The 23,255-nt window shown below is 60.4% G+C and overlaps 2 protein-coding genes across 3 annotated transcripts; both read left to right on the plus strand.

The window, feature by feature from the left end:
• The first annotated feature begins 77 nt into the window (after window positions 1-77).
• Window positions 78-18,948, plus strand: RNF121 (ring finger protein 121). Its single transcript, XM_054189936.1, has 9 exons — window positions 78-141; window positions 7,107-7,144; window positions 9,208-9,349; window positions 10,187-10,341; window positions 10,776-10,883; window positions 11,675-11,795; window positions 14,179-14,312; window positions 16,233-16,334; window positions 17,528-18,948. Exons 1-9 carry the CDS (start codon window positions 85-87, stop codon window positions 17,646-17,648), a joined length of 978 nt encoding a protein of 325 aa, XP_054045911.1. The 5' UTR covers window positions 78-84; the 3' UTR covers window positions 17,649-18,948.
• IL18BP (interleukin 18 binding protein) lies at window positions 10,893-22,800 on the plus strand. Of its 2 annotated transcripts, none has more exons than XM_054189972.1 (5): window positions 10,893-11,047; window positions 21,501-21,569; window positions 21,766-21,831; window positions 22,114-22,243; window positions 22,352-22,800. In XM_054189972.1, the coding sequence occupies exons 1-5, from the start codon at window positions 11,044-11,046 to the stop codon at window positions 22,536-22,538; spliced, it is 456 nt and encodes a 151-aa protein (XP_054045947.1). In that variant the 5' UTR covers window positions 10,893-11,043; the 3' UTR covers window positions 22,539-22,800. The 2 variants fall into 2 exon arrangements, with proteins under 2 accessions (XP_054045947.1, XP_054045937.1); XM_054189962.1 differs by lacking the exon at window positions 10,893-11,047 and adding an exon at window positions 14,371-14,508.
• Window positions 22,801-23,255: the final 455 nt, after the last annotated feature.

Here is a 23,255-nt window from a genome sequence, read left to right on the forward strand (position 1 = left end):
TTGGACGGAGGTACTGTGGCGCGGCCGGTGATTGGCGGAGGGTGGCGGAAGGAGCTGGCCTCTGGGGACGAGGGGGGGGGCAAGATGGCGGCGGTGCTGGAAGTGGAGGTTGGGGGCCCCGTCGAGCGCGATGTGGAGGAGGTAGCGGGGCCCCGGGGGCTCCAGGGGGCGGCGCGGGCCGTCAGTCCCGGGGAAGGGCAGGGACGGGGGGGCTGTGGGGCGGGGGGTGCCGGAGGGAGGGCTGGGCCCTGCCGGGGGGGCTGTGGGGGGCTCGGTAGCGGGAGGCAGCGGCAGGCTCGGGGCCTGGGGGGGCCTGGGCCGGGGTGGGGGTGTGCGCTGAGGGGCCTGAGGCTGCTGGGGGTCCCTGGGGCAGGGGGAGCTTGCAGGGCTTTGGGCAGATTAGGGGGGGTTAGCGTTAGGGCCGGGGGGGTTCCCTGGGGCAGGGGGAGATTGGGAGTCCCTGGGGCAGGGCGACACTGAGGGTCTCTGTGGCAGGGGCATGCTTCTGAAGGTCTCTGGAGCAGGTGAATGTTGGGGGGGGGTCCCTGGGGCAGGGGGAGATTGGGGGTCCTTGGGGCTAGGGGACATTGGGGGGCACTGGAATAAGAGGGCCCTGGAAGCTTCTGAAATTTTGCTGGGTTAGGGGGACATGGGGGGGCGTCTGGTTTAGGGGGACATTGGGGAGCTCTGGGGCAGGGTGGCATTGAGGGTCTGTGGGGCAGGAGGGCACCAGGAGCTTCTGAAGGTCGCTGGGGCAGGGGGTCACCGGGGCAAGAGGGCCCAGGGAGCTTCTGAAGCTCCACTGGGTTGGGGGGCTCTGGCTTAGGGGGGCTTTGGGAGGCTGTGGGGCCGGGGGGACATTGTGGTGCTCTGGCTTAGGAGCACTTCAGGCTCTTCCTGGTGAGCTTCAGTGGGTCTGCAGGACCCTGGGAGAAGGGCCCCTGGGGGGCTGTGGGGTCCCCGTGTGTCTTGGAGGCGCTGGGGAAGGGTGAGAGCGGGTCACTGGGGTGGGGGGGCTGAGCTGGCGGTGAGGGGCTGGACGTGGAGGGAGGAATTGCCTGGTGGGGAGCAGGGGGGAGGAGGGCAGCGATGGAGGGGGGGGCTCAGGAACAGCCTGGGAGCTGTGTGAGGAAACGGCGGTTTGGGACGGAGGAGGTGATGGCACGCTGTGGTGCTCAGGGACAAACCCCCCTGTGGGACTTCGTGTCCCTGGATTGGCCAAAGTGCCTACTTTGGGGGTCTCCAGAGCTGGTGCAGCTGAAGAGGGACCCCGGAAATCCCCGCTGGGCCCTTCGGCACCCTCGAAGCTTCTCTGGCGTTAATTCATTCCCTGATTAAAACTCACTCCTGGAAAATCCCGGGGTGGGATTCACATTTCTGGGAACGCGGGAGTGTGTGGGGCTGCTCGGGGTGCCCTCGAATGCCGGCAACGTGGATAACGTTCCCTCCTGGCAGCGAATTCTGCCTGTCACCTTGGTGCTGTGCTGCTCGAACTTCCATGCTGAGATAATTAGTAGCCCTTGTTGCTCTCGGGGGAATTGAAGCTGTATGAAGCAGAGGGCTTTAGTCGAAGTTCCCACTGTTCCGTGGTGGCGTTCGAGCATTCCTGCAGATGAGAAATTACAAAGCTGAAAAAAAACAACCGCTCGGAAAGCTGGAATTGGGAGCGGGTACTCGCCTGCTGCCGCACAACTGGAGTGCGGTGTGTGGGTCTGCTGCGGTGTGCGTGCCACCATAACCCCGCCGCTGTGCCGGGCTTTGCCGCGGCTCTTCGCCATCACCCTCTGCTTGTAGAGTGGTTCTGTGTGTGTGAGCTAGGAGCGCTGCCCGTGCTGGGGGAGCGGCGGCACAGGGGGGACAAGATGGATCAGCTGGTGCAGTTGGGGGGGTTTCAGTCCTTTTCCTCGAGATTTGGTAGTTTGGCTTAAAAATTCTCAGGTGCTGAAGGTTGTGTTTGGGAAGTTTGTTGTCAGGGATGAGTTGTGGAGCTTCCCTCGCCTATGGCTGAGCTGTGTGAGAGAGGTGAGACCATCTGGCTGAGGTGTGGTGAGAGCTTGTGTGTCCTCCCTGCGCCATGTGTTGCCACCGATGAGCAGGTACGGTGGGGTGACAGGAGGATTCAGCCTCAAATCCGGTGCCCAGATGTCTAAAACCATAAACCGGTCGCTCTTGAGTTGCTACTTGTTATATTTTTAAGTTATTCACAGGTGGCTTGTTATACCGGAGAGCTTTTTTTTTTTCAGCCAGCCTTTGAAGAACGCCAAGGTGTACGTGTACCCGCTGGAACCAGGCTGTTCAAGCCCTCTGTGAGCCAGCGAGCCTGGCGTCCTCCCGTCAGTCTCTTCTGCCCTGATAAGTGAGACTTAAAGCAAGCTAGTAAGCAAACAGCAAACTACTGCACTCATGAGCACCTTAGTTCAGTGCCAGCAGCAGACGCGAAACCTCTTCCCTGTAAACACATGGAAGATCTGAAATCTCCGACCCTCAAAAATGAAATTCCCGTGTTTCAGTCCGTCAGGAGAGCGCTTTTGGGGCTGGCTGAGAGGGGCAGAGGGGGCGTCGCGAGGAGGCAGCTGATGTGGAGGTACTTGTAGGGCTGTGCCTGTCCCTGTGCTGTGATTCCACAAAACCCACGCCTTTTGGGACAAAATCCATACGCTTGGGTTGTCCTGAGATCTTGGCAGCTCTTTGGGCCAAGCATGTCGCTGATGAGCCATTAGTGGTGGGGCTGGCGCACGGCGGAGATCGGAAAGCAGGTTTAACTTTCACTTGGTGCACCCGTGTGGGATAAACGCTGAGCGTCGCGTGGCTTTGGCTCTGCTTGTAACTCAGGCTGTCCTCAAAGGTTTCATTTACAATTACCAAAGCTTTTTTCACTCCTTTCTACTCTCCGCCGGTTGTCCCTGCACTGTTGTATGAGCAGAAGAAACGAGGAATTGAGATTCCACAGTTTCCTCAGGCTGTCGCTAAAGACTCCGCCTCTTCAAAATCTGCCTCGGGTGAATGGCTGGACTCTCAGCGCTCTTGAGATTTGTCTTCCAGTTATTTCAGGTTGTTCCTAGTGGGTGATGTGAAAAAAATGCTGAGGTTGGGGCTGCGGGGAAGGTGAGGTCAGGTCCCAGGCATCCCGCGTCCTCAGCTCTTGTGCTTCTGTCCGGTGCCGTGCGTGGGAGATGCTGGATGCAGTTGGTTTTGATGATCCAAAATACCACGGAGCCGCACAGCATGAGCTGTGGGCTGGTCTGTAGCTTGGAACTGGAATCAGCAGCTGCTTATTCTCCATCCTCGAGACGTTCTCCTTACCTCCTTCCCAGATTTAGAGCGTAAGGAGATTACAGCCGGCTCGCAGCAGGGTAGCTGGGACGCGTGCTTGGAGATCCTCCTGTCTCCGTGCTGCTGGATGACGAGAAGGAGGCAATTACGGGGTTTGTATTGTAGATAACAACAGCCCTTGTGTTTTCCTAGATGGAGGTAACTCTCTTGGCCTTCCCGGCAATGGGGATCGCAGGTTTGTGGTGATTTTGGGGCGTTAGCCCCTGCTGAAAACTGGGGAGCGGCATAAGTTTCTTCCAGAGGCCACAATACCATGTATAAGGAGAGAATTAGACTTTAGTCATAGACAGTTTCTCCCAGTCGTCACCCAGAGGGGACTGGGGTTTTTGAGTTGTTCATGAGTTGCGGAGGAGACAGAGGACAGAATATGTCATTCACAATTCTGTATTATTTTTAAAAAAAGTTGTTCTGAGAGCTCTGTTTGGTCACACAGAGCGGGTCCTGTGCTGGTGTCACCAGTCGGAGGAGGCTGCAGCGGGAATGGGTTGGTGCTCAAGGCTTGGTAGAGCATATTTTCAGTCATCCTCCTGGTTTTTGCCCAGCCCCTCTCCTCTCTGGCCTGATAAATCTCTGGGAGATTTCAGAGCAGAGGCTCTTCAGCTTAGCTAACGGGGCTAGAGAGGAACCCAAAAAATAGGTGTTAAAATGAGACAAACCCAAACTAGAAACAGAGCGAACGCGTAGCGGCGAGAGCAGGTGCTTCCTGTCACCGTCTCTCACGCTTAGATTTACCGCCGCTGTTCATTTTTAGAATCAAAACCGTATTTATTTGGTAAGGGAGCGTGCAGATCAAGAAGGGGTTAACTGGAAGGTCTGGCGTGGGGTGGCTGCTCTGCCAAGTCTCGTCTGACAGTCATCAGATTGCTCTTCTCCGCTTGAATGTCCTGGCCCTCCCCTTGATAAAGTTATTTCAGGAGCTTTGGGCTCTGGGGAATGTGGTGAAGCTCAGCTTTGTGTCCAAGGCGGCGGATTCTTGCACCTGTGAGGACGGGTAGGTAAGAATCCCTCTTCTCTGTGAAAGGCCGGCAGGATTTCCTCAGGGTTTGGGGCTGGGAAGGCTTTAGCTCATTTGCAGGAAGAATTTGTAGATTTGGGGAAGATGCTGAAGGCAAGAGGCCGGGAGGTGTTCCCTAAGCGTGGGACAGACCGACGTGGATGCAGTGGCTGCTGGCACAGAGGAAGAGTGACCAGAAGTCAGTGTACAGGGAAAAAAAAAATTGATGGATTGATGTATAATTGATGTCCAAGGCCAGGTTAGACAGGGCTCTGAGCAACCAGATCGTGTTGAAGATGTCCCTGCCCATGGAGGCTGGATTAGGTGGCCTTTAAAGGTCACTTCCCACCTAAACCCTTCCGTGATTCCATGATTTTGAAGGTGCTGGACTCCCTGTGCTTGTAAGATGTCCTTGTCCAGTGAGGACTGGGTTGGAATGGGAAGAACTGGGGTCTCCAGGGAGCGGGAACCCCCAGGCAACTTCCCAGAGCTTGGGGGAACTGACCGACAAGACTTGGGGTTTCGCAGCTTCTCCTGCTTCCAGCGAGTTGAGAACATTTTTAAAGGGTTTGGTTTTTGGGTTTTTTTTGACTGTTTATCAGAGCAGTTGTAACTATGAATTGCGCAGCTGACTTTTTGTAAGGGAAAGCAGCGACTGCGCTGATGAATTTGGACGTGGACGCTTTGGGAACAGAAGAGCTGGGGGAATTCAGGCGATACGAGCATGCTTCTCGGAGCCAGCGTCAGATCGTCACCACCTACATGCCGTTTCCTACGCAAGCTGGCGAGCTCGAACGGGGATTTTCATAGGTCTATATTTTGCATCTGTCTGAGTACCGAAGAGCTTCTCGAAGGCCTCGGGGACTGACTTTCTCGCAGGTGTTGCTCTGGGGTGCGGCACAACAGACGCGTAACAGCAGGCAGAGGGATGGCTGCTGCCCTGTGTCTCCCTGCCTCATCACCCCGGGGTATAATTAGGTGCCGCAGAGGAAGCGAGGCCGAGCCCGGGTGCGATGGGAGGTGCTGACTGCAAGACACCTCTTTGGGGAACAGCCCTGAGGGACGTGCCGTGTGTCGCCGGCAGTGGTGGCACGTCTGGCTGCCATGCTGTCCCCAGGAGAGCCCAGGGGTAAAGGTTGAAGCCGAGATGGCGGCTCCGAACCCAGTGATCAGAGGCTGGGGCGAGGTGGAGGTCGTTCCTTCGTACACATTGCAGGAAAGCACGATAACAAAGTCCTTGCTGTGACTTGTTTTCAGTTTCTTTTCTTATAACTCCATGTCTGTTTGCTGGTAAACGTTGCGTACAGGTCATTCGGGGCTGGCCAGCCCTGCGCTCGGCTGCGGCTGTGCCGGGGAGAGAGCTGGCAACCAGGGCGAGTGCCGTCCCAGCCCCTCGGCTGTGCTGGAGGGTCTCCAGCCAGATGGGGCTTTGTAAACCATGTGTTTATATGCCCAGCCCCAAGCGAGCCGCTGTAGGCTCTATCTGGGTCTGTGTCTCACCAAGCAAAGGCGACGTGAAGCCAGAGCTGCGGGATCTCGTTTGCTGCATCCCCGGCGCCGTGCGTCAGGGTTTGTGGTGGCGTTGGGGCGAGTGCTGCCCGTGGAGGGACGTGACCGGTGCTGGAGGCCTCTTCAGCTCTCATGGGAAGATATAAAGCTCCAAGAGAAAGCTGAAACGCAGTGTGGAAGGTCCCCACACCCCTCCCCGGTCCAAATGCCTCCTGGTGATGGTATTCACACTGAATCTCACTGGGGGAACAGGGGATTCTGCGAGACTTGGCCTCCGGGTGAGGTTTGGGTGCTGCTTGCTTGCGAGCTGCAGAGTTGCAGTTCTGCAGAGGAGGCCTTTTAAATCACTTAGTCCGGTTCCTTCTGTCCCCTAAACGTGTCACACGGAGGGTGTCCTTGGCACCCTGCGCCCAGCTTGGCAGTTTCAGCTTGCGTTAAGCGGGGATTAATCCAGCCCATCATCTCTCGTCACTAATAACAGCAACTCCTGTCGCTCTCGGTTGCTCCTGTCGGGCACAAACTTTGCTGCCCGTAACGCTTGGGAGCAACTTCCAGCCGTGTCAGCAAAGCAAGTCCTAAATCTTTCTTTTTTCTGTGATTCTTTCTGAAATTATTTTTTGGTGATGGTTTGTTGCTGGTGGGCAGACGCAGTCCCCTGTCCTGCAGACTGGTGGCATTTTGGACTCTGTGCTGTTTCTGAGAGGCGCTGGGGTCGCTCCTCTGTGCACAGAGACCCCCTGGCTGGGTTGTGAACGTGGGACTGGGACCGATTCCTGTCACGCGTAGCACGCGATGGCAGGCAGAGCCTTGGCTGCGGTAAAATATGGGATTGTAAGGGGAAAGGTACCTGCAGGCGGTGGAGGAGCAGGGGAACCATGCAGCTCTCGCCGTGCCATCTGGAGGGATGAAGGATATTGCTGGGCTGTAGTGTCACGATAGGCATGTCAAGGGTTTGTTGTTTGAAGCTTCTGAAGCCAGGGTTTGCCTTAAAGTTCTCAAAGAGCAATCCCGGGGGTCTCAGGGGATGGCTTTTCCCGGACTCCGCTGCTGTTGGCACTGGTGGGGTCTCGCCAGGAGATGAAGGAGCCGTGTCAGGGTGCAGTGAACAAGCAGCGTAGACACAACACAGCCTTGCTCCTGTAGGGCATAAACCCCCACACACTGCACTGTTTGGGGCGGTAAAGTAAAGAAGTTTTCCATTCTAGGCTGGTACTGCTGCTCCCAAACTTCAGTGGCTGATTTCTTTGTTGTTTTTTTTTTTTCTCCCTAGGTTGATCTTTCGCACTTATCCCCAGAGGAGAGATGGAGGTGAGTGTGCTGGGAGGTGAGCCAGCGCTTACAGCGTGCCCAGAGAGTTGTGATTAGTGGGGTGAAATCCTCTTGGCGGCCGGTCACCAGTGGTGTCCCTCAGGGCTCAGTTTTGGGGCCAGTTTTGTTTAAAACCTTTATCAATGGTCTGGATGAGGGGACTGAGTGCACCCTCAGTAAGTTTGCAGATGACACCAAGCTAGGTGGGAGTGTTGATCTGCTTGAGGGAAGGAAGGCTCTCCAGAGGGCCCTGGACAGGCTGGAGGGATGGGCCAAGGCCAATTGGATGAGGTTTAATAAGGCCAAGGGCCGGGTCCTGCATTTTGGTCACAACAACCCCAAGCAACGCCAGGGGCTTGGGGAAGAGTGGCTGGAAAGCTGCCCCGCAGAAAAGGACGTGGGGGTGCTGGTGGCCGGCCAGCTTAACATGAGCCAGCAGCGTGCCCAGGTGGCCAAGAAGGCCAACAGCATTCTGGCTTGTATGAGGAATAGCGTGGCCAGCAGGAGTAGGGAAGTGGTGGTGCCTCTGTACTCGGCACTGGTGAGGCCTCACCTGGAGTACTGTGTTCAGTTCTGGGCCCCTCTGTACAAGAGGGACCTTGAAGTGCTGGAGCGTGTCCAGAGGAGAGCTACCAGGCTGGTGAGGGGTCTGGAGACCAAGTCATATGAGGAGAGGCTGAGGGAGCTGGGCATGTTTAGCTTGGAGAAGAGGAGGCTGAGGGGAGACCTCATTGCCCTCCACAAGTCCCTGAAAGGAGGTTGGAGAGAGGTGGGTGTTGGCCTCTTCTCCCAGGTGAACAATGACAGGACCAGAGGAAATGGTCTGAAGCTGCAGCAGGGGAGGTTTAGATTAGATAGTAGGAAGAATTCCTTTACTGCAAGAGTGGTCAGGCACTGGAACAGCCTGCCCAGGGAGGTGGTGGAGTCACCATCCCTAGAGGTGTTTAAGAAATGTCTAGATTTGGCACTTCAGGGCATGCTCTAGTCACGAGATTGTAGGTTGTTTTATTTGTGTGTGTATGGTTGGACTCGGTGATCTCAAAGGTCTTTTCCAACCATGAAGATTCTATGATTCAACGTGCTCCTGCTCCTCACTGGAGCTACCAGCAGCACAGCCCCTGTTGACGGTGGGAGAGGATGGGGTCAGCCTTCCCTGCGCAGTGTTATTTGTTAGGGGGAGCTGTGAACTGTCTTAAAAGGCAATACTAATGTTTTTTCTTTGAAACTGCTTCCTAGATATTCCTCCATTCCCCTTAGCCAAACCAATTTCAGCCAGCCACTTGTTGAAAAGCACAGTAAGACCTGTCTTCTCTCAATATTAATTTAGAGAGGGCTTCTTAAGATCAGAGAATTTGGCATATTTCTTGGGTTTGGATTTTTTTTCCCCCCCCTAACTTGAGCTGTCTCATCAGCCCAAGACCGAGATGTAAGGATGTTACAGGTCTTAATTCTGCCTTGGTTTTTGGTCAAACAGCACGAACTGCAAAGAAACCCCAGGTGTCTGTAGAACATGAGTCTGGAAATGGCTCATTCCAGAATGCAAATGGGGCTGCTCAGGGCAGAGCGAAGCGATTTGCTGGGGCTTGGGGCTTTTGCCGGCTGTAGACCGTGCCCCTGCTGCCCACCCTGCCTTTCCCATGCCGGGTGAGAGGGAGAAGGGTGCTGGTGGCTCTGAAACTGGGCTGGGGGTTTGGTATGGAGAGTTGGTGCGCGCTCGGGGTGTCAAACAGCCGCTCGGATGATGCTGCCAGGTGAGTTACGTGAAAGGTGCACCCCGCGTTCGTTCGTTCAGGTGCATCAGTGTGAGTTCCCTCTGCCTCGTTCACACCAGGGTGGGCTGGATGGTGGCCTTGGCTTTCACACTTTAAAAAAGAGCTAGTCACAGAGAAGCCTTTTGTCTGTTCTCCTCTGGATTGCACCACAGCACCCGTCTCCACGACGCTCCTTCTTGGTGTCTCTCGCTCTGGTCTTCCCCGTGCCGAGGAGTTGGTTGCCCACCCTGTGCTGTGAGCATGCGGTCTGTGCCTGCGTACTCTTCAGCCGGCTTTTCCCTGTCGTTGCAGAGTGGAGCACGCACGGATGCATGCCAAGCACCGCGGTCACGAGGCTATGCATGCCGAAATGGTCCTCATCCTTATCGCCACACTGGTGGTGGCACAGCTCCTCCTGGTTCAGTGGAAACAGAGGCACCCTCGCTCCTACAATGTAAGTGTCTCCCGTGCAGCCGCTTGGCCTCCGAGGCTGGATGTGAGTGCTGAGGGATGCCATCCTTTAGCTGATGATAAGTATGTTCCTGTTTTTTCTCCTCTTCTCTGGTGTTGAGATACCCTCTTCTTCCCAACAGTGTATGGAATTCTAGCTAGGGATGAGGACGGATGTGCCTGGAGGCATTAAGTTTCCGTTATAAGTGATGCCAATAACTCGGTTTTACAGAGTGCTTTGATACCAGGCGATGGGATGAGCAGATCTCTGGTCTGCTGAGCAGACCTGCTGATGCCACTGGCTTGTCAGGGACTGTTATTTCACCTGAACCAACCTCACTCTGACTTCCTTAGGGTAATTAATGTTTCCACTCAATACCCGTCATCCCCCATGAACTTTAAACCAAACCTGTTTACCTGTTTTACGCAGATCCCTTTTGGCAATAGGCCGTAGGGCAGAGGCAAGTCTGAAACCTTCTGCTGCGCTCATCTCCTTGTTTAATAAATGCTTGAGGTGTCTGTGGTTTGTGGTTTATATAGCTGCTTTACGGCAACTAGATAGGTGGATCATCTCCTGTACCTCCTTCTGGAGATGTTTCCTCTGCGTTCTTCCTCCAGCTCTAGTCCTTTTTTTACCAAAGATCGCCTGGCTGCCGCCTCCGTCTCCCTCAGTCGCTCTCCGAGCCTGTTCTCTGGGTGCTGGGTGCCACAGACCAAACCTCCCGCGTTTCCTGGTGCTGTTCAGGGCCCTTCGATGCAGGCAGGAGCAGGGCTGGCAGGGTGTTTCTGATGTGTGATGAGCAGAGAACCAGCTCAAAATGCCTCTCCTCTGGTCCTGCAGATGGTGACCCTCTTCCAGATGTGGGTAGTGCCTCTGTATTTCACGATCAAGCTGTACTGGTGGCGGTTCCTGGTAATCTGGGTGCTCTTCTCAGCAGTCACAGCTTTTGTCACCTTCAGGGCAACTCGAAAACCTCTGGTACAGACAACGCCCAGGTTAGTACAGGTGTTTCTGGGAAAACTCCTCAGCCCCAGGGCAGCCATTACAAGAAACTCTTTCCAGTTAAGATGCCACAGATTATTGTCTTAAACTTTGCACCCTGCGGGTGTGTAACCCCCTGTGAAGCTCTAACGGCTGGCAGCTGGTCCTGTGCCCCAGTCGGTGCAGAGGCAGATCCCCGAGGGCATTCCTGGCATGAGGCACGCTTGTTTACGGCCTTTGCAGATCCCAGCGTTTCTGGTTTGGGAGTCAAAACCTTGAGCGGCCCATGGAGCTTGAATTAGAAATTTAAAGATCTCGCCCACGTGTATGGGTGGGTGAAGCGTCTGCAAACACCATCCAGGTTTTAAAAGTAAAACTCTTGAGGTGGTTGGTGGGGCTTCATTCAGGAGAAAGGAAGCCATTTGATTCTTGTTTTAATTCTTTACAGGCTGGTGTATAAATGGTTTCTACTAATATACAAGATCAGCTATGCCACTGGAATCGTAGGGTACATGGCTGTGATGTTTACGCTCTTTGGTCTTAACTTATTATTCAGGTGAGTGAATCTTTTGGTTGGTCGGACTCGCGGGGTGGGGGATGTAACACACCACATGGAGTGAGGCATTGCCTGTGACTCTGGAAAAACAGTTGTCTTAGCAATCTGATTGTCGGGACCAAAGAGACTCCTGGGGTGTCTCCTCCCTGCTGGGAGGATCATGGGTGAGAAGATGCTGGTACCTGAGCAGGTCAGGGTCGCTGGGGAGCCCTGCTTCCAGCTCAGCTGTGGCGGCAGCTCCTCCAGCTCTGCGCGTGTCCAGACGGGGGATTTTCTTTGCTACCCTGATAAACAGGTGCCTGCAACAAGCAGCCAGCCCAGGTGTGGTAGCAGCGGACCTTAGCCCAAGCCGTCTTCATGTTTTAGAGAGGTTGAATCCTTCTCTAGAATGATGAGCAGACCTGGCAACTGCCTGCAGAGGTGGAAGTGTTAACTGCGGGCTGAGGCACTCGGGGAGATGACCACCGTTGCTCGTTCCAGAGGCTGGGGAGGGCAATGGCCACCAGGTGTTAGCCAGCCGGGGTGTAACACCCACATCTCCACTCATATGCTGCTTGTTGACAGCCAAGGTGAAGTGTCCCTGAAGCAGGGACCAGGGTTGTGCTGGGCAGGGGCCTAAAAGACCTCTGTGGGTGATGCTTCCCAGTGACGTGTGTCCGCTGCCTCGGTGGACTGCTGTCATGACGGAGTTAGTGCTGTGGGCTGTGTCAACACACAGTGGCTTTGAACCCCAACAGCTGCCCCGCCCCCGCCGAAAAGCTCTTGATGTCGTTTGGGCTGCTCTGTTGTAGAATCAAACCAGAAGATGCGATGGACTTCGGCATCTCCCTCCTCTTCTACGGTCTTTACTACGGGGTGCTGGAGCGGGACTTTGCTGAGATGTGTGCAGATTACATGGCCTCGACCATTGGGGTGAGTTAACGCTGCACTGCCCCCCAGGCGAGGCTCCTGCCCCCTTATGGGGGGCGCCTGAAACGTCTCGGTCACAGCAGTAGCTTTTGCCTCCCCCCAAAGGGGAAAGTGCATCAAACTCCGCCCTTCAGGCTTCACTCCATGGGCTTCCTTCTGCTGCTTGTACCCACCGCGGCTTGTGCCGTCCCTGCAGGCACAGGACGTGTTCCCGTGTGCCTGCAGCGGTGGCCTAAAATCTGTAGCCCACTCATCTGGTACCAAAAAAAAACCCCACTCCGCCAAAAAATATGTGACCTAGGACAGGAGTGGAGTAGGTTGTGTTGCCTCTTTGCAGCAGCTCTTTAGGGACTTTGTGTTTCCTCCTCTTCCTCCTCTCCGAGCTTTCTGCTGCTGCTCCTTGGAGGTGCTGCCTGGCGGGACTGGGGAGCCCCAGTAGAGCTCGGTTCTTCCCCCATGCAGGTGGTGGGCACCTGGGACGGGCCTGCAGCAGCCCAGGCGCTCCCCGAGGGTCTGGCCTGGCTGCAGGGCTGCCGGGAGGATGGTGCTGCAGCCCGAGGGCTCCATCGGATGCTCGGAGTGAAGCTCTGCCTAGTCTCTGCCAGAGGCACATTTTGCTGATGATACTGAATTAGGACAGAGTAGGATCGTTTGGGTTGGAAGGGACTTTTAAAGACCACCTAGTCCCACCCCCTGCCCTGGGCAGGGACATCTTCAACTAGACCAGGTTGCTCAAAGCCCCATCCAACATGTCCTGGAATGTTTCCAAGGATGGGGCAACCACAGCTTCTCTGGGCAACCTGGGCCAGGGGCTCACCACCCTCACAGCCAAGAATTTCTTCCTGAGATCTAATCTGAATCTCCTCTTTTCAGTTTAAAGCCATTACGCCTGGTCCTATCGCAACAGGGCCTGCTGAAAAGTCTGTCCTCACCTTTCCTGTAGCCCTCTAGGAGGAGCTGTGGACTTGTTCGAGGGCAGAGAGATTTGGGTAGACCAGAGAGCCGGGCGGTCACCAGCCCTGTGAAATTTAACAAGAGCAAGTCCAGATTCTCCACCTGGGACAGAGTGATCCTGGTTATGTGTACAAATTGGGGGATGAGGGGTTGGAGAGCAGCCCCGCAGAAGAGATCTGGGGGATTGGCGTGGTGGCAAGTTGAATATGAGCCAACAGTGTACCCTGGAAGCCCAAAGGGCCAACTGTGGCCTGGGGTGGATCAAGCACAGCATTGTGAGCCAGATGAGGGGGTGATTGTCCCATTTGACACCACACTGGTGCAGCCCCATCTCAAGTTCTGTGTGCAGTTGGGCACCTTGGTATAAGAAGGACATAAAACTGTTAGAGTATGCACAGGAGGATGACCAAGATGGTGAAAGGTCTCCAGGGCAAGACTTAAGAGAGCGGCTGAGGTGACTTGGCTTGTTCAGCTTGGAGAAGAGAAGGCTGAGGGGGGACCTCATCACAGTCTGCACCTTCCTCAAGGGGTGGCAGAGGCGGAAGTGCTGATTTCCTCTCTCTGGTGACCACAAGGAAATGGGATGAAGCTGCATCAGGGGAAGTTCAGGTTGGACTTGAGGAAATGGTTCTTCTCTGAGAGAGAGGGCGGTCGTTTGGTCCCTGGACCAGGCTCCCCAGGGAGGTGGTCATGACACCAAGCCTGTCAGAGTTCAGGGAGCATCTGGACGACACTCTTAGTCATGTAGTTTGGTTTTATGTAGTCCTGAAAGGAGCAGGAGTTGGACTTGATGATCCTTATGGGTCCTTTCCAACTTGAGATACTCTGTGATTCTGTGTCTCCCAGCCCGGCTGTGGGAGCCGGGACACAACATGAGTGACCTGGGGCTCCTGGCCGTCCCTGGAGTGTGTGGGACCAGAGCTGCGCATGGGGAGCCCCGGTTGTGTGCCTGCACCCTCCTGCGTGCTGCATCGGGCCGGTGCTGAGCCCAGGGGGCTTGGAAATGGCTTTGTTCTTCAGCCATCCGAGCTTCAGGAACCCGCGGGGCTGGAGGCTCGGGCTGTATTTGATGGCTCGGGCCGTATTTGACCACCAGCCCAAGGCTGTCATCTTGGGTCAAAGCTGTGACCTCCAGCTTGTCCTGCTCTTGCCCCCTGCTGTTGAAGAGCAAAGGGGGGTGGTCCCCGGTATGTGGAGGGGGGTGCGTGGGGTTGGGGTGTGATGGGCCACCGTGTCACTGAGCAGCTCCCTGTCCTGTTGTAGTTGTTTCCCGCAGCTGGACCTGTAACAAGGTTTTTAAGCCCAAAAGGCTGAGGCTGGACTCCCTCGGGCGCAGACCCCAGCCCTCCTTAAAGCTTAGCCGTGCCGAGGCGGGCGTGGGCCGCGTGTCCTCCCGCTGTCACCGCTCTCCCTCTGCTCTGCCCTCGCTCAGTTCTACAGCGCCTCGGGGATGCCCACCAAGCACCTCTCCGACAGCGTCTGCGCCGTCTGCGGCCAGCAGATCTTCGTGGACGTCAACGAGGAGGGGATCATCGAGAACACCTACCGCCTCTCCTGCAACCACGTGTATCCTTCTCCTCCGGAGCCAGCCCGTTCCCTCGCCGGCTCCGTGCCGGGGCTGGCAGCAGGGAGCTCCTGCCCCACGGCTTCTCCTGCCCCACGGCTTCCCCCACCCGGGGTGAAGAACCACCAGCCTTGGGCTGCTCTGCTGATTTTGCACGTGATCCTTGCCTGTGTCATAGCTGACTTGGCATGGAAAGAGGTGAAGTCCCTGAAATCACTTCCTCGCCGCCTTCGTGTGTTGTTACAAGTGGTTGTTTCCTCTTCCTTCCCCTCTCCAGCTGCCCCCGCTCCGGGCTCTGACGGAGCCGCCGTGGAGCTGCGCTTCCCTTTCCAGCTGCCTTTACCAAATCTGCTGGGACCTTGCCCCTGTGCCAGCTCTGGTGGGGTGAGATAGGGACACGAAGTGTCCCCGGTCCAGCCGAGCTGGGCTGTCGCTGTCACGCTGGCCCCTTCTCGGAGAGCCAGCGCTGTGGCTGAGAGCTTCCGAAGGGAAGAGTCAGGGGGAAAACACCGCCTGTCCTACATGGCAACCCTCAGAAAACAGCCCCCCTGGGTCTCGTGCTGCCGGTCGCTGCCTGCTTCAGCCGCAGCCCGGCAGCTTCCTCCTTCCCCAGAACTCCCCTGGTGACTCCGGTTGCACGTGGGGTTTCTGGCACCTTGGAATTGCTCAGCCCTCCCCGTCAGCTGATGGATGCGCCGTCAGTTATGAAAGTGGAAGTCCTGGTGGTGTCTCAGCTGGGAGGGATCGCGGGGGGCGGAGGGGGGGGGAATTTTCCAGCGGTGACTCAGCTGTGGCGATGGGATGTCCTCTGGCACCGCTTGCGTTACTGGCTGCGAGGTGGTTTCCAAACTGGGCCTGAGCAAAGGTCAGGCCGGCAAAACTCGCTGCCTAAATTTAGGTGCTGGAAACTGTTTGGCGAGGTTTACGCTGGCCTGGCCCCGGCAACCGGCCCCGCGGCGGGGTCTGTGCCTGCCTGTCACCCCGGGCTCTGCGGCAGCTCGGCGGGGTTGTGGCTGCGGGAGGGGTCAGTGCTCGTGGTGATCCCTGGGGCTGGCTGGCAGCCCTGAACCACTTCGGTAGCCCTCCGCTCCAGGGCTGAGGAGGGAGCAGGTCCCGCTCCTGCTCTCCGGCATTACCTTTGAGCAGCAGAGGCGTTTCCCTGGGGGAGTTTCCGTTTGCTCGGTGACACCCTGGTGTGTGGCAGTTTCCCGGCAGGCCCAGCAGCCTCTCCTCACCCCGGAGCTGCGCCACCTCATGTTTCTGCATGATTTCTCCAGGCCGTGCTCAGGTTGGGCAAACCCTTGTTACCGTCTGCCGTGACAGAGCGGAGCTGGCGCCTGGAAATCAGACCGTGGGAGAAATTCCTTGAATATGTTGTTAATGGGCTGGGAAGCCTTTGCAAGAGCCGTGTGTAACACACGCGGTCGGGTTCGCAGAGCTCTCCTGGGCTGGACAAACCTTCCCAAGTGCTCGAAGCCCCAGCATGTCACAGCCAGGCTTGTCCCTGCCTGTCCTCTGCTGCCGGCTCTCGCCCTCGTATCAAGGAGTTTCGCTGCAGCCGCTGCCTGTGCGGGTCTAACCCAGCCCCGGTGCGAGCGTGTGCCGGGCTACGTCTGCGCCGGGCACCGTCGGTGAAGGGTTTGTTGTCTCACCGGTGCCCGGCGTGTTGGTCACAGCCCTCGTGATCCCTCCCCATCCCACTGCCCCATGAGCCCCTTCCGTTGTGCCTGGAAGGTGCTTGCGCCTTCTAGGAAAAGGCTGCGGTTGTGCAACGTGGCCGTCCATGCACGGCATGGGTGGTTCATGTCCCCCGCACAGCGGCGTGGGGGTGACTTTGTTTAACCTCGATGGGTTTCCTCCACGCTCGGTCCTGTCCCCCCTCCTCCAGCCCAGGCGGTTCCCCTTAACGTGCTGCTTCCCAGGTTTCACGAGTTCTGCATCCGGGGCTGGTGCATCGTCGGGAAGAAGCAGACGTGTCCCTACTGCAAAGAGAAGGTGGATCTCAAGAGGATGTTCAGTAACCCGTATCCTTTCCCCTCGTGGCACCCAGTGCTTTGTGAGGGGCAACAGTGGGTAGAGGCTGTGCCTGGGAGCTGCTGGCTGCTCACTCAGGCTTGCCTGGCACCCCAGGCAGGTCGCTGCCGGCACCCAGCGGTGACAGAGACGCTGCAAAAATCTGTCCCCCAAGCTGGGCATGTCGCCTGGGCCGGAGCAGCGGGCACATCGGGGGGAACTGGGAGGCCACGGGCTCCACCGAGGCTGCTGCTCCCTTGTCTGAAGACAAAAATGTCATGAAGCCCTTCACTGTCAACCCCCGTGGACCCTGCCCACCAACGGGAGGGCTCAGCCCCCCATGCTGCCCCCGTCCCCCTCCCTGCACCGCTGCAGGGGGTGACTTGAGCCCCAGATTTTGCTTTTCCACCTCTGGCCATTCCTGTGAGGAGTGCGAGTCCCTGCGGGGCCAGGTGCTGGGTTTGCCACCCGCGACGGCAGGTCGTGTCTGTCCCATGGGATGGTGAAGCCGGGTCCTCCTGCATCCCACGGGACACCTGCCTGCACCCCAGACCCTCCTTGTTGGGGTGCAGCCGAGGAGAGCCTGGCCGGAGCCATCCCTCCCTGGGCACCTGCTGCTGCAGAGCGTTGGGGCGGCGTCTCCCGGTCCCTTTGTGGCAGCTTTGGCTGGGCTGTGCTCCTCTCAGCCCCTCTCCCTGTGGCTCTTTTATAGAATCACAGAATTGTTTGGGAGGGAAAGGACCTTAAAGGCCAGCTTGCTCCAAGCCCCGGCCAACCTGGCCTTGAACCCCTCCAGGGATGGGGCAGCCACAGCTTCTCTGGGCAACCTGGGCCAGGGGCTCACCGCCCTCACAGCCAAGAATTTCTGCCCGAGATCTCAGCTCGGTCTCCCCTCTTGCAGTGGAAACCCCTTCCCCCTTGTCCCATGGCTCCCCTCCCTCATCCAGAGTCCCTCCCCAGCTTTCCTGGAGCCCCTTGAGGGACTGGAAGGGGCTCCAAGGTCTCCGCGGAGCCTTCTCTTCTCCAGGCTGAACCCCCCCAACTCTCTCAGCCTGTCCTCACAGCAGAGGGGCTCCAAGGTCTCCGCGGAGCCTTCTCTTCTCCAGGCTGAACCCCCCCAACTCTCTCAGCCTGTCCTCACAGCAGAGGGGCTCCAGCCCTTTAATTCCTTCTTTAACTTCTTCTTTAACTGTTCCTCGCCCAGCTGGGAGAGGCCCCACGTTATGTACGGGCAGCTGCTGGACTGGCTGCGCTACCTGGTGGCCTGGCAGCCGGTGATCATCGGACTGGTCCAGGGCATCAACTACATCCTGGGGCTGGAATAAGAGCAGGCGGTGGGGAGCCGCGGAGCCAGGAGAGGATGCGCGCCCAGGGCAGGGGACAGCCGCCGGCTGGGGACGCTGGCTTTTCTCCGTCACCTCTCAGGACCTCGGCCGCCCCGAGGACCGCGGCGTGGAGGGCCGAGGGAGGACTCTGCCCTGGGGCCCCTCCCACTAGGGCTGGGAGAGTCGTTTTTTTTTTTTTTTAAAAGCAATTATTTTAATGAGCGTATTTAAAACTTTCTATTGCAGAAGAAGAGACGCTTGTCCCGTTTCCCTCCCCGAGCCCCTTCCCCACGGCCCCGCTGTGCCGAGCTCCGGGCTGGGGGCTGTTCTCCATCTCCATCTCCTGCCGCTATGATGGGGAGGGGGCCGAGGCTTTGCCGCTGCGACGCCGGCTCCCCGGAGCAGCCCTGCCGGCGGCCAGGAAGGGATGTGGGGCAGCAGGATCACTTTTGGGCCCCTTTCCTGCGTGGGGCTGGAGCTCAGCGTCCTGGCCAAGGGGCAGGGGGGGAATGCTCGGCTGCCCCAGCACCCAGCGCCGCAGGCCGGACTCTTGGCTGTTTGGTGCCGTGGGTGCGCGGGGAGGAACCGAGCTGCTCCCCCGCGCCTCGGGTGCCCCTTTTGTACGCTCCCCTCTTTTCTATGTTCCTTCCCCGGCGGCGTTGGGGGGCAGCCGGGGCACGGCGCGGTGCCATTTCTCCCCCTGCGTCCCTTTCGGTGGCGGTGACGGTACGTCAAGAGCGGCCCGGGAGCGCGTTGCCCCTGCCGCCGGGGGACGCCTCACTGGGGGCTGCTCTTCTTGGCGCTGTCGGAAAAGGGATGGAGCGAAGGGCTGGGATGGCGCCGGTGTTTCCCTGCCCCAGCATCGTTCGGTGCCGCAGCCGTGGCTCCGTAAGGGATGTTGAACTCACGTTTTTGGCAGCCAGTGGGTACAGCCCGTGACAGCAGCGTGCGCGGGGGCAAGGTCCGCAGCACTGGGGAGCGGCCGGGGCGTGTTGGGGGTGGCTCTCCCAGCAGCGTGGAAGCTCGAGCCGTGTGCCCCGAGGTCTGGAAGGGGGGTGCGGAGGGGGGGACACGAGACAATGTCACCCCGCTCCTGGTGCGAGGGGCTGCGCCGTGTCGTGCGGGGGATTCGGGAAGCGGCGGCGGCTCAGCTGCGGGTGCAGCGGGGGCTGCGTCAGCCCTGGGGGGGACCTGGCGTGGCCGCGCCACGTGCCCCGCCGAGTCCTTTTGGTTTTCTTTCCGGCGAAACCACGTCGCGATGTTGTGCCAAACACAAGAAATAGAGTCCTGGAAACAGAAACGGTGGCCCCGGGTTTTTTTTTTTTTTTGATCGTCTTCCCTGCCCCGGGGCGAGGCTGTGGGTTCCTCGTGTCCTCCGGGGGGGTGGGTGCTACGTGTCTGGGGACAAAGCACCCCCTCCGTGTGTTTCACCTGGTGGCACCCTGAGCTCGGCTGGGTCGGGCTTTCGTGGGGAGCAAGGATGGGGTGGGGGAGCGGAGGGTGCTTGGTGTGTCCCCCCCTGGTAGCTGCCTCCGGCCCCTCGCTGCCTGCAGGACCCCCGGGCTGGCACTGTCACATCCCGGCACAGCGGGAAGGATGCGGCCGCTGGCCTCATCCCGGCAGGAAGGAGGGGACATGCCGCCCTTGGCAGGCGTGGAGAGGTCCCAGTGATAACCCCTCTCCCGTTTGCCGTCCTGCCCTTCTGGGAACTGGTGATAACAACTGCTGGGAAACTGCCCGGAGTTTTAGGGGCTTTTTTCCGGGCGGCGCGTTGGTCCTGTGCCCACCCTGCGGGAGCTGCCCCCGCCCGAGGGCTCGCGTGGCCAGTGGCCATGCCCACGCTGGCTCGCTGCCTTGGCCCTGCCCAGAGTGGAGGAGCCCAGGGGCTTCCCCCGGGTTTGCCGCTGGGGCTCGGGGGGTTACAGAAACCCCTCTGCCTGCTGCTCTCCTGCCGGTCCCCCCCTGGGGCTCCGGGGGGGTTCTGCCATGGCAGAGGGGCCGGATTCTGGTGGGGGGGGGTCCCGCTGTTCCCGTTCCTCGCCAGTCCCCAGCACCGGCTCCACCATGGTCGAGCGCCGGAACGAAGCCCTGGTTGAGTCCCTGGGGGTTTGCGTCCTTCGTACCCTGGAGCTGGGGGTCCCCAAGCCCCCAGGGCTCCCCCCAGCACCCAGCGTGGCTGCTAAGTCCCGGGGTGGGGGGCTTCACTCACCTCCCTCTGCCCAGACCCTGCATCCCCCCTGCCAGCCCAGAAGCCCCGGACTCGCCAGTGCTGCCACCAGCCCTGGGGATGTCCCCAAGCCCTGTGACACCACGCGATGGACACGGGGTGGCCGGCTGGGCCCCCTCCTGCCCGCGGCTGCTCGCCACGGGCACAGGGGGATGTGGGGCGGGGGGGGGGGGAGGGGCGACACATGGGATGCAGCGAGGCTGGTGACAGAGGGGCTGTGGGACATGGGGCACAGGGGTGTGTGGGGCAAAGGGCAGAGGGACCGTGGTGTGCAGAGGGCTGAGGGGTCCAGGGGGACGTGGGGGGGCTCAGGGGGACATGGAGTGCTGTTCCAGGGGACATGGGACACGGGGAGACACTGGGCATGGCAGGGGGTCTTCAGGGAAAGGCACAGGGGACATGAGGGGACACTGGGCATGTCCCAGGGTTGTGGGGGGGCTCAGGGCAAGGCCTGGGGGTCACGGGGACATGGGGGGACACTGGGCATGGCGTGAGGGGTTTGGGGAAAGGCACAGGGGGCTGGGGGACACGGGGACAATGGGGGGACACTGGGCACGTCCCAGGGTCATGGGGGGCTTGGGGAAAGGCACAGGGGGCTGGGGGACACGGGGACATGGGGGGACACTGGGCACATCCCAGGGTCATGGCGGGTCTCAGGGAAAGGCACGGGGGGCTGGGGGACACGGGGACACAGGGGACACTGGGCACGTCATGAGGGGCTCAGGGAACAGCACAGGGGACACGGGGGGGACAATGGGCACATCCCAGGGGATGGGGGGGGCTCAGCAAAAGCCCCCCCCGGGGGGGGCTGGGGGACACGGGGCCCGTAGGCACGTAGGGGCTGGTGCCGGTGCCGGTGGCGGGGCCGGGACCGAGGGCGGCTCCCGGTGAGTCACGGGGCTCCCCCCCCCCCCCGCTCCCCGCCCCCCCACGGGCCGCCCCATAAAGCCGGGCCGCCCCGGGCGCCGCCGCACCATGGCCGCGCTGCGCCCTGCCCGTACGGCCGCGGGGGGAGCGGGGCGGGGGGGAGGGCCGGGGCACCCCTGGGGGGCACCCACCGGGACTTGGGGCACCCTGGGGTGATGCCTTGGCGGGGGGGGCCGTTCCGGGGCTCGGGGGATGCTGGGGGGGGGATCCTGTGGGGGGGCACGCTGAGGGGGGGGGGTGGTGGTGTGGGGGGATGCTGGGGGGGGGATGCTGGGGGGGACTGTCTTGGGCTCAGGGGATGATGGGGGGCGTGGGTGATAGGAGGAGGGGGTGCTGGGGGGTATGTGTGCTGGGGGGGGGATGGTGGGGGAATGCTGGGGGTGGGGGACAGTCCTGGCCTCGGGGGATGCTGGTGGGGGGATGCTGTGGGGGGGGATGCTGGGGGGGGGATGGTGGTGTGGGAGGATGCTGAGGGGGGATGCTGGGGGGAACCATCCTGGGCTCGGGGGATGCTGGGGGGATGATGGGGGGGGATGATGGGAGGAAGGGTTGCTGGGGGGGCTGTGCGTGCTGGGGGCCGGGGGGAGGAATGCTGAAGGGATGCTGGGGGGGGAAGATGCTGCAGGGAACCATCCCGGGCTTGGGGGGGGTGCATCCATCCCGGGGTGCCTGGTGCTGAGCCCCATCTCTGCCCGCAGGGACCCCCGGCCCCCCCGCCTGGCTCCTGCTGTCCCTGCTCTGCTGGGCCCTGGCCTCCCACCGCATGGGTAAGTGGGGGCTACTCGGGGGGGGAGGGCCAGCTCCTGGCTCTGTGTCCCCCCCAGGGGGCCTGTGGGGAGTGCTGGGGATGAGCCATGCCCCCATCCCCTCTGCGGGACCCTGCCCTCCTGCCCACCCCGGAGCTGTGGGGTCTCAGGGGGCAGCTCTTGCCCCCCCGCCTCACCCTGCTCTGCTCCCCTCCAGCTGCCATGGCCCTGCAGCCCCCCAGCATCACCGACCTGCGGATGCCGGCAGAGCCCCCTCGCCCAGGTGAGTGACCCCCGGGGCCATGGGGATGGGGGGGGGGGGGCGCTGCAGTGAGACCCCCATCTCGGGGGAGGCACGGGGTGGGGGGTGGTGTCAGCTCCCGCGCCAGCCCCAGCAAACACACGAGATGCATCTTCCACCCACAGCCGAGATTTTTTGGGTGCTGGTGAGGTGGGGGACGTTCACCTTTGGGTGGGTGGGGGGGCTGTGCCTGTGGCAGCTTGGCACAGGGGGCACCGGGGACCCTCGCAGCCCCTCTGACCCCTGTGTCCCCTCCGGCTCCAGGCGAGAGAGTGACGGTCTCATGTGAGGCGACGAGCGTCCTTCCCGAGCTCACGCTGCTCTACTGGCTGGGGAACGGCTCCTTCGTGGAGAAGCTGCACCCGGACGGGGCCGTGCACGAGGGGACGGTGCTGTGAGTACAGGGTCGGGGGGGACCGTGGGGCTGCCGACGGGTCCCCCAGCCCCGGGGGGTGTCACGGAGCTGGGGGCAGGTGCTGACGTGTCCCCTCTGGGTCCGCAGAGAGGAGCCGCGGGGCTCGGGGGTGACGCTGCGCCGCGACCTGCACTTCAACTCTTTCGACCCCCGGCACCTCCACACCAACTTCACCTGCGTAGTGCTCAGCCCCCTCGGCGTCGACACCCGGCAGCTGCGGTGGCCGCTCCCGGCACCGGCCCCGGCCCTGGCTGAGAGCGGGGGACTGGGCTGAGACCGGGGAGCAACTCGTGACGGGTGAGCGCCCCGTGGTGCGGGTCCCCGCTCCCATGGGCCCGCGCCACTGCGTGGGGACGTGACAACTCCGTGGAGGCCAGTCTCCGTGCCCCGCCGTGGGGTCTGCACGGCCCCTCGTCTCCCGGCCCCGCTGTGCGGGGGGCTCCCGGTGCCCCTCACCAAGCAGGGGCTGATGCCCGGGCCGGCCCCGGGACCTGCCCACAGCCGGCTGTGGGACCCCAGGGTCTATTAAAGCACATCAAGGCTGCCCAGTGTCACCCGTGTCTGTGGGGACGGGGCTGCCCGTGGGTGCAGAGGGCACCCGTGGGGTGAGGAGGGTGGGAGAGGAGGTGGCTCTGGTGCCTGCCGAGGGCAGGATCTATCCCTGACCCCCTCCCTGCCTGGCCAGGGGCTGGAGAGCTGCGGCCAGCCCTGGTCCTGCCCCACGGCTGCGCCCTGCCCTGGAGGAGGAGGAGGAGGAGGAGGAGGGTGGGGAGCCCTGGGGCGCAGGGACCCCTGGGGAGCTGGGCCCATCGCATCCCACTCTGCACTTGCCGGGGGGGGGCGGGTGAGGGCTGTCTTCCAGCACGGCTCTGCTGAGCCCCACATGCTGCTCTATGGGGCAGCCCCCCACCTGTCTTGTCCTAGCGGAGTCCTGCTCCTGGGAACCGGGGCTGGGGTGGCCGGTGCCACCCCCCCAGCTCCCTCCCTGCTC

The sequence above is a fragment of the Rissa tridactyla genome, chromosome 1, assembly GCF_028500815.1.
Source record: "Rissa tridactyla isolate bRisTri1 chromosome 1, bRisTri1.patW.cur.20221130, whole genome shotgun sequence".
Taxonomy (NCBI): domain Eukaryota; kingdom Metazoa; phylum Chordata; class Aves; order Charadriiformes; family Laridae; genus Rissa; species Rissa tridactyla.

What these genes read in the sequence shown, in the direction of transcription:
- IL18BP (XM_054189962.1), top strand. An exon ending in GGCAGAGCCCCCTCGCCCAG is followed by an intron (nt 21,832 to 22,113) that starts GTGAGTGACCCC and finishes CTCCGGCTCCAG; the next exon opens with GCGAGAGAGTGACGGTCTCA. An exon ending in GTGCACGAGGGGACGGTGCT is followed by an intron (nt 22,244 to 22,351) that starts GTGAGTACAGGG and finishes CTGGGTCCGCAG; the next exon opens with AGAGGAGCCGCGGGGCTCGG.
- RNF121 (XM_054189936.1), top strand. Translation starts at nt 85, where the DNA reads ATGGCGGCGGTGCTGGAAGTGGAGGTTGGGGGCCCCGTCGAGCGCGAT. An exon ending in TCGAGCGCGATGTGGAGGAG is followed by an intron (nt 142 to 7,106) that starts GTAGCGGGGCCC and finishes TTTTCTCCCTAG; the next exon opens with GTTGATCTTTCGCACTTATC. An exon ending in TCCCCAGAGGAGAGATGGAG is followed by an intron (nt 7,145 to 9,207) that starts GTGAGTGTGCTG and finishes CTGTCGTTGCAG; the next exon opens with AGTGGAGCACGCACGGATGC.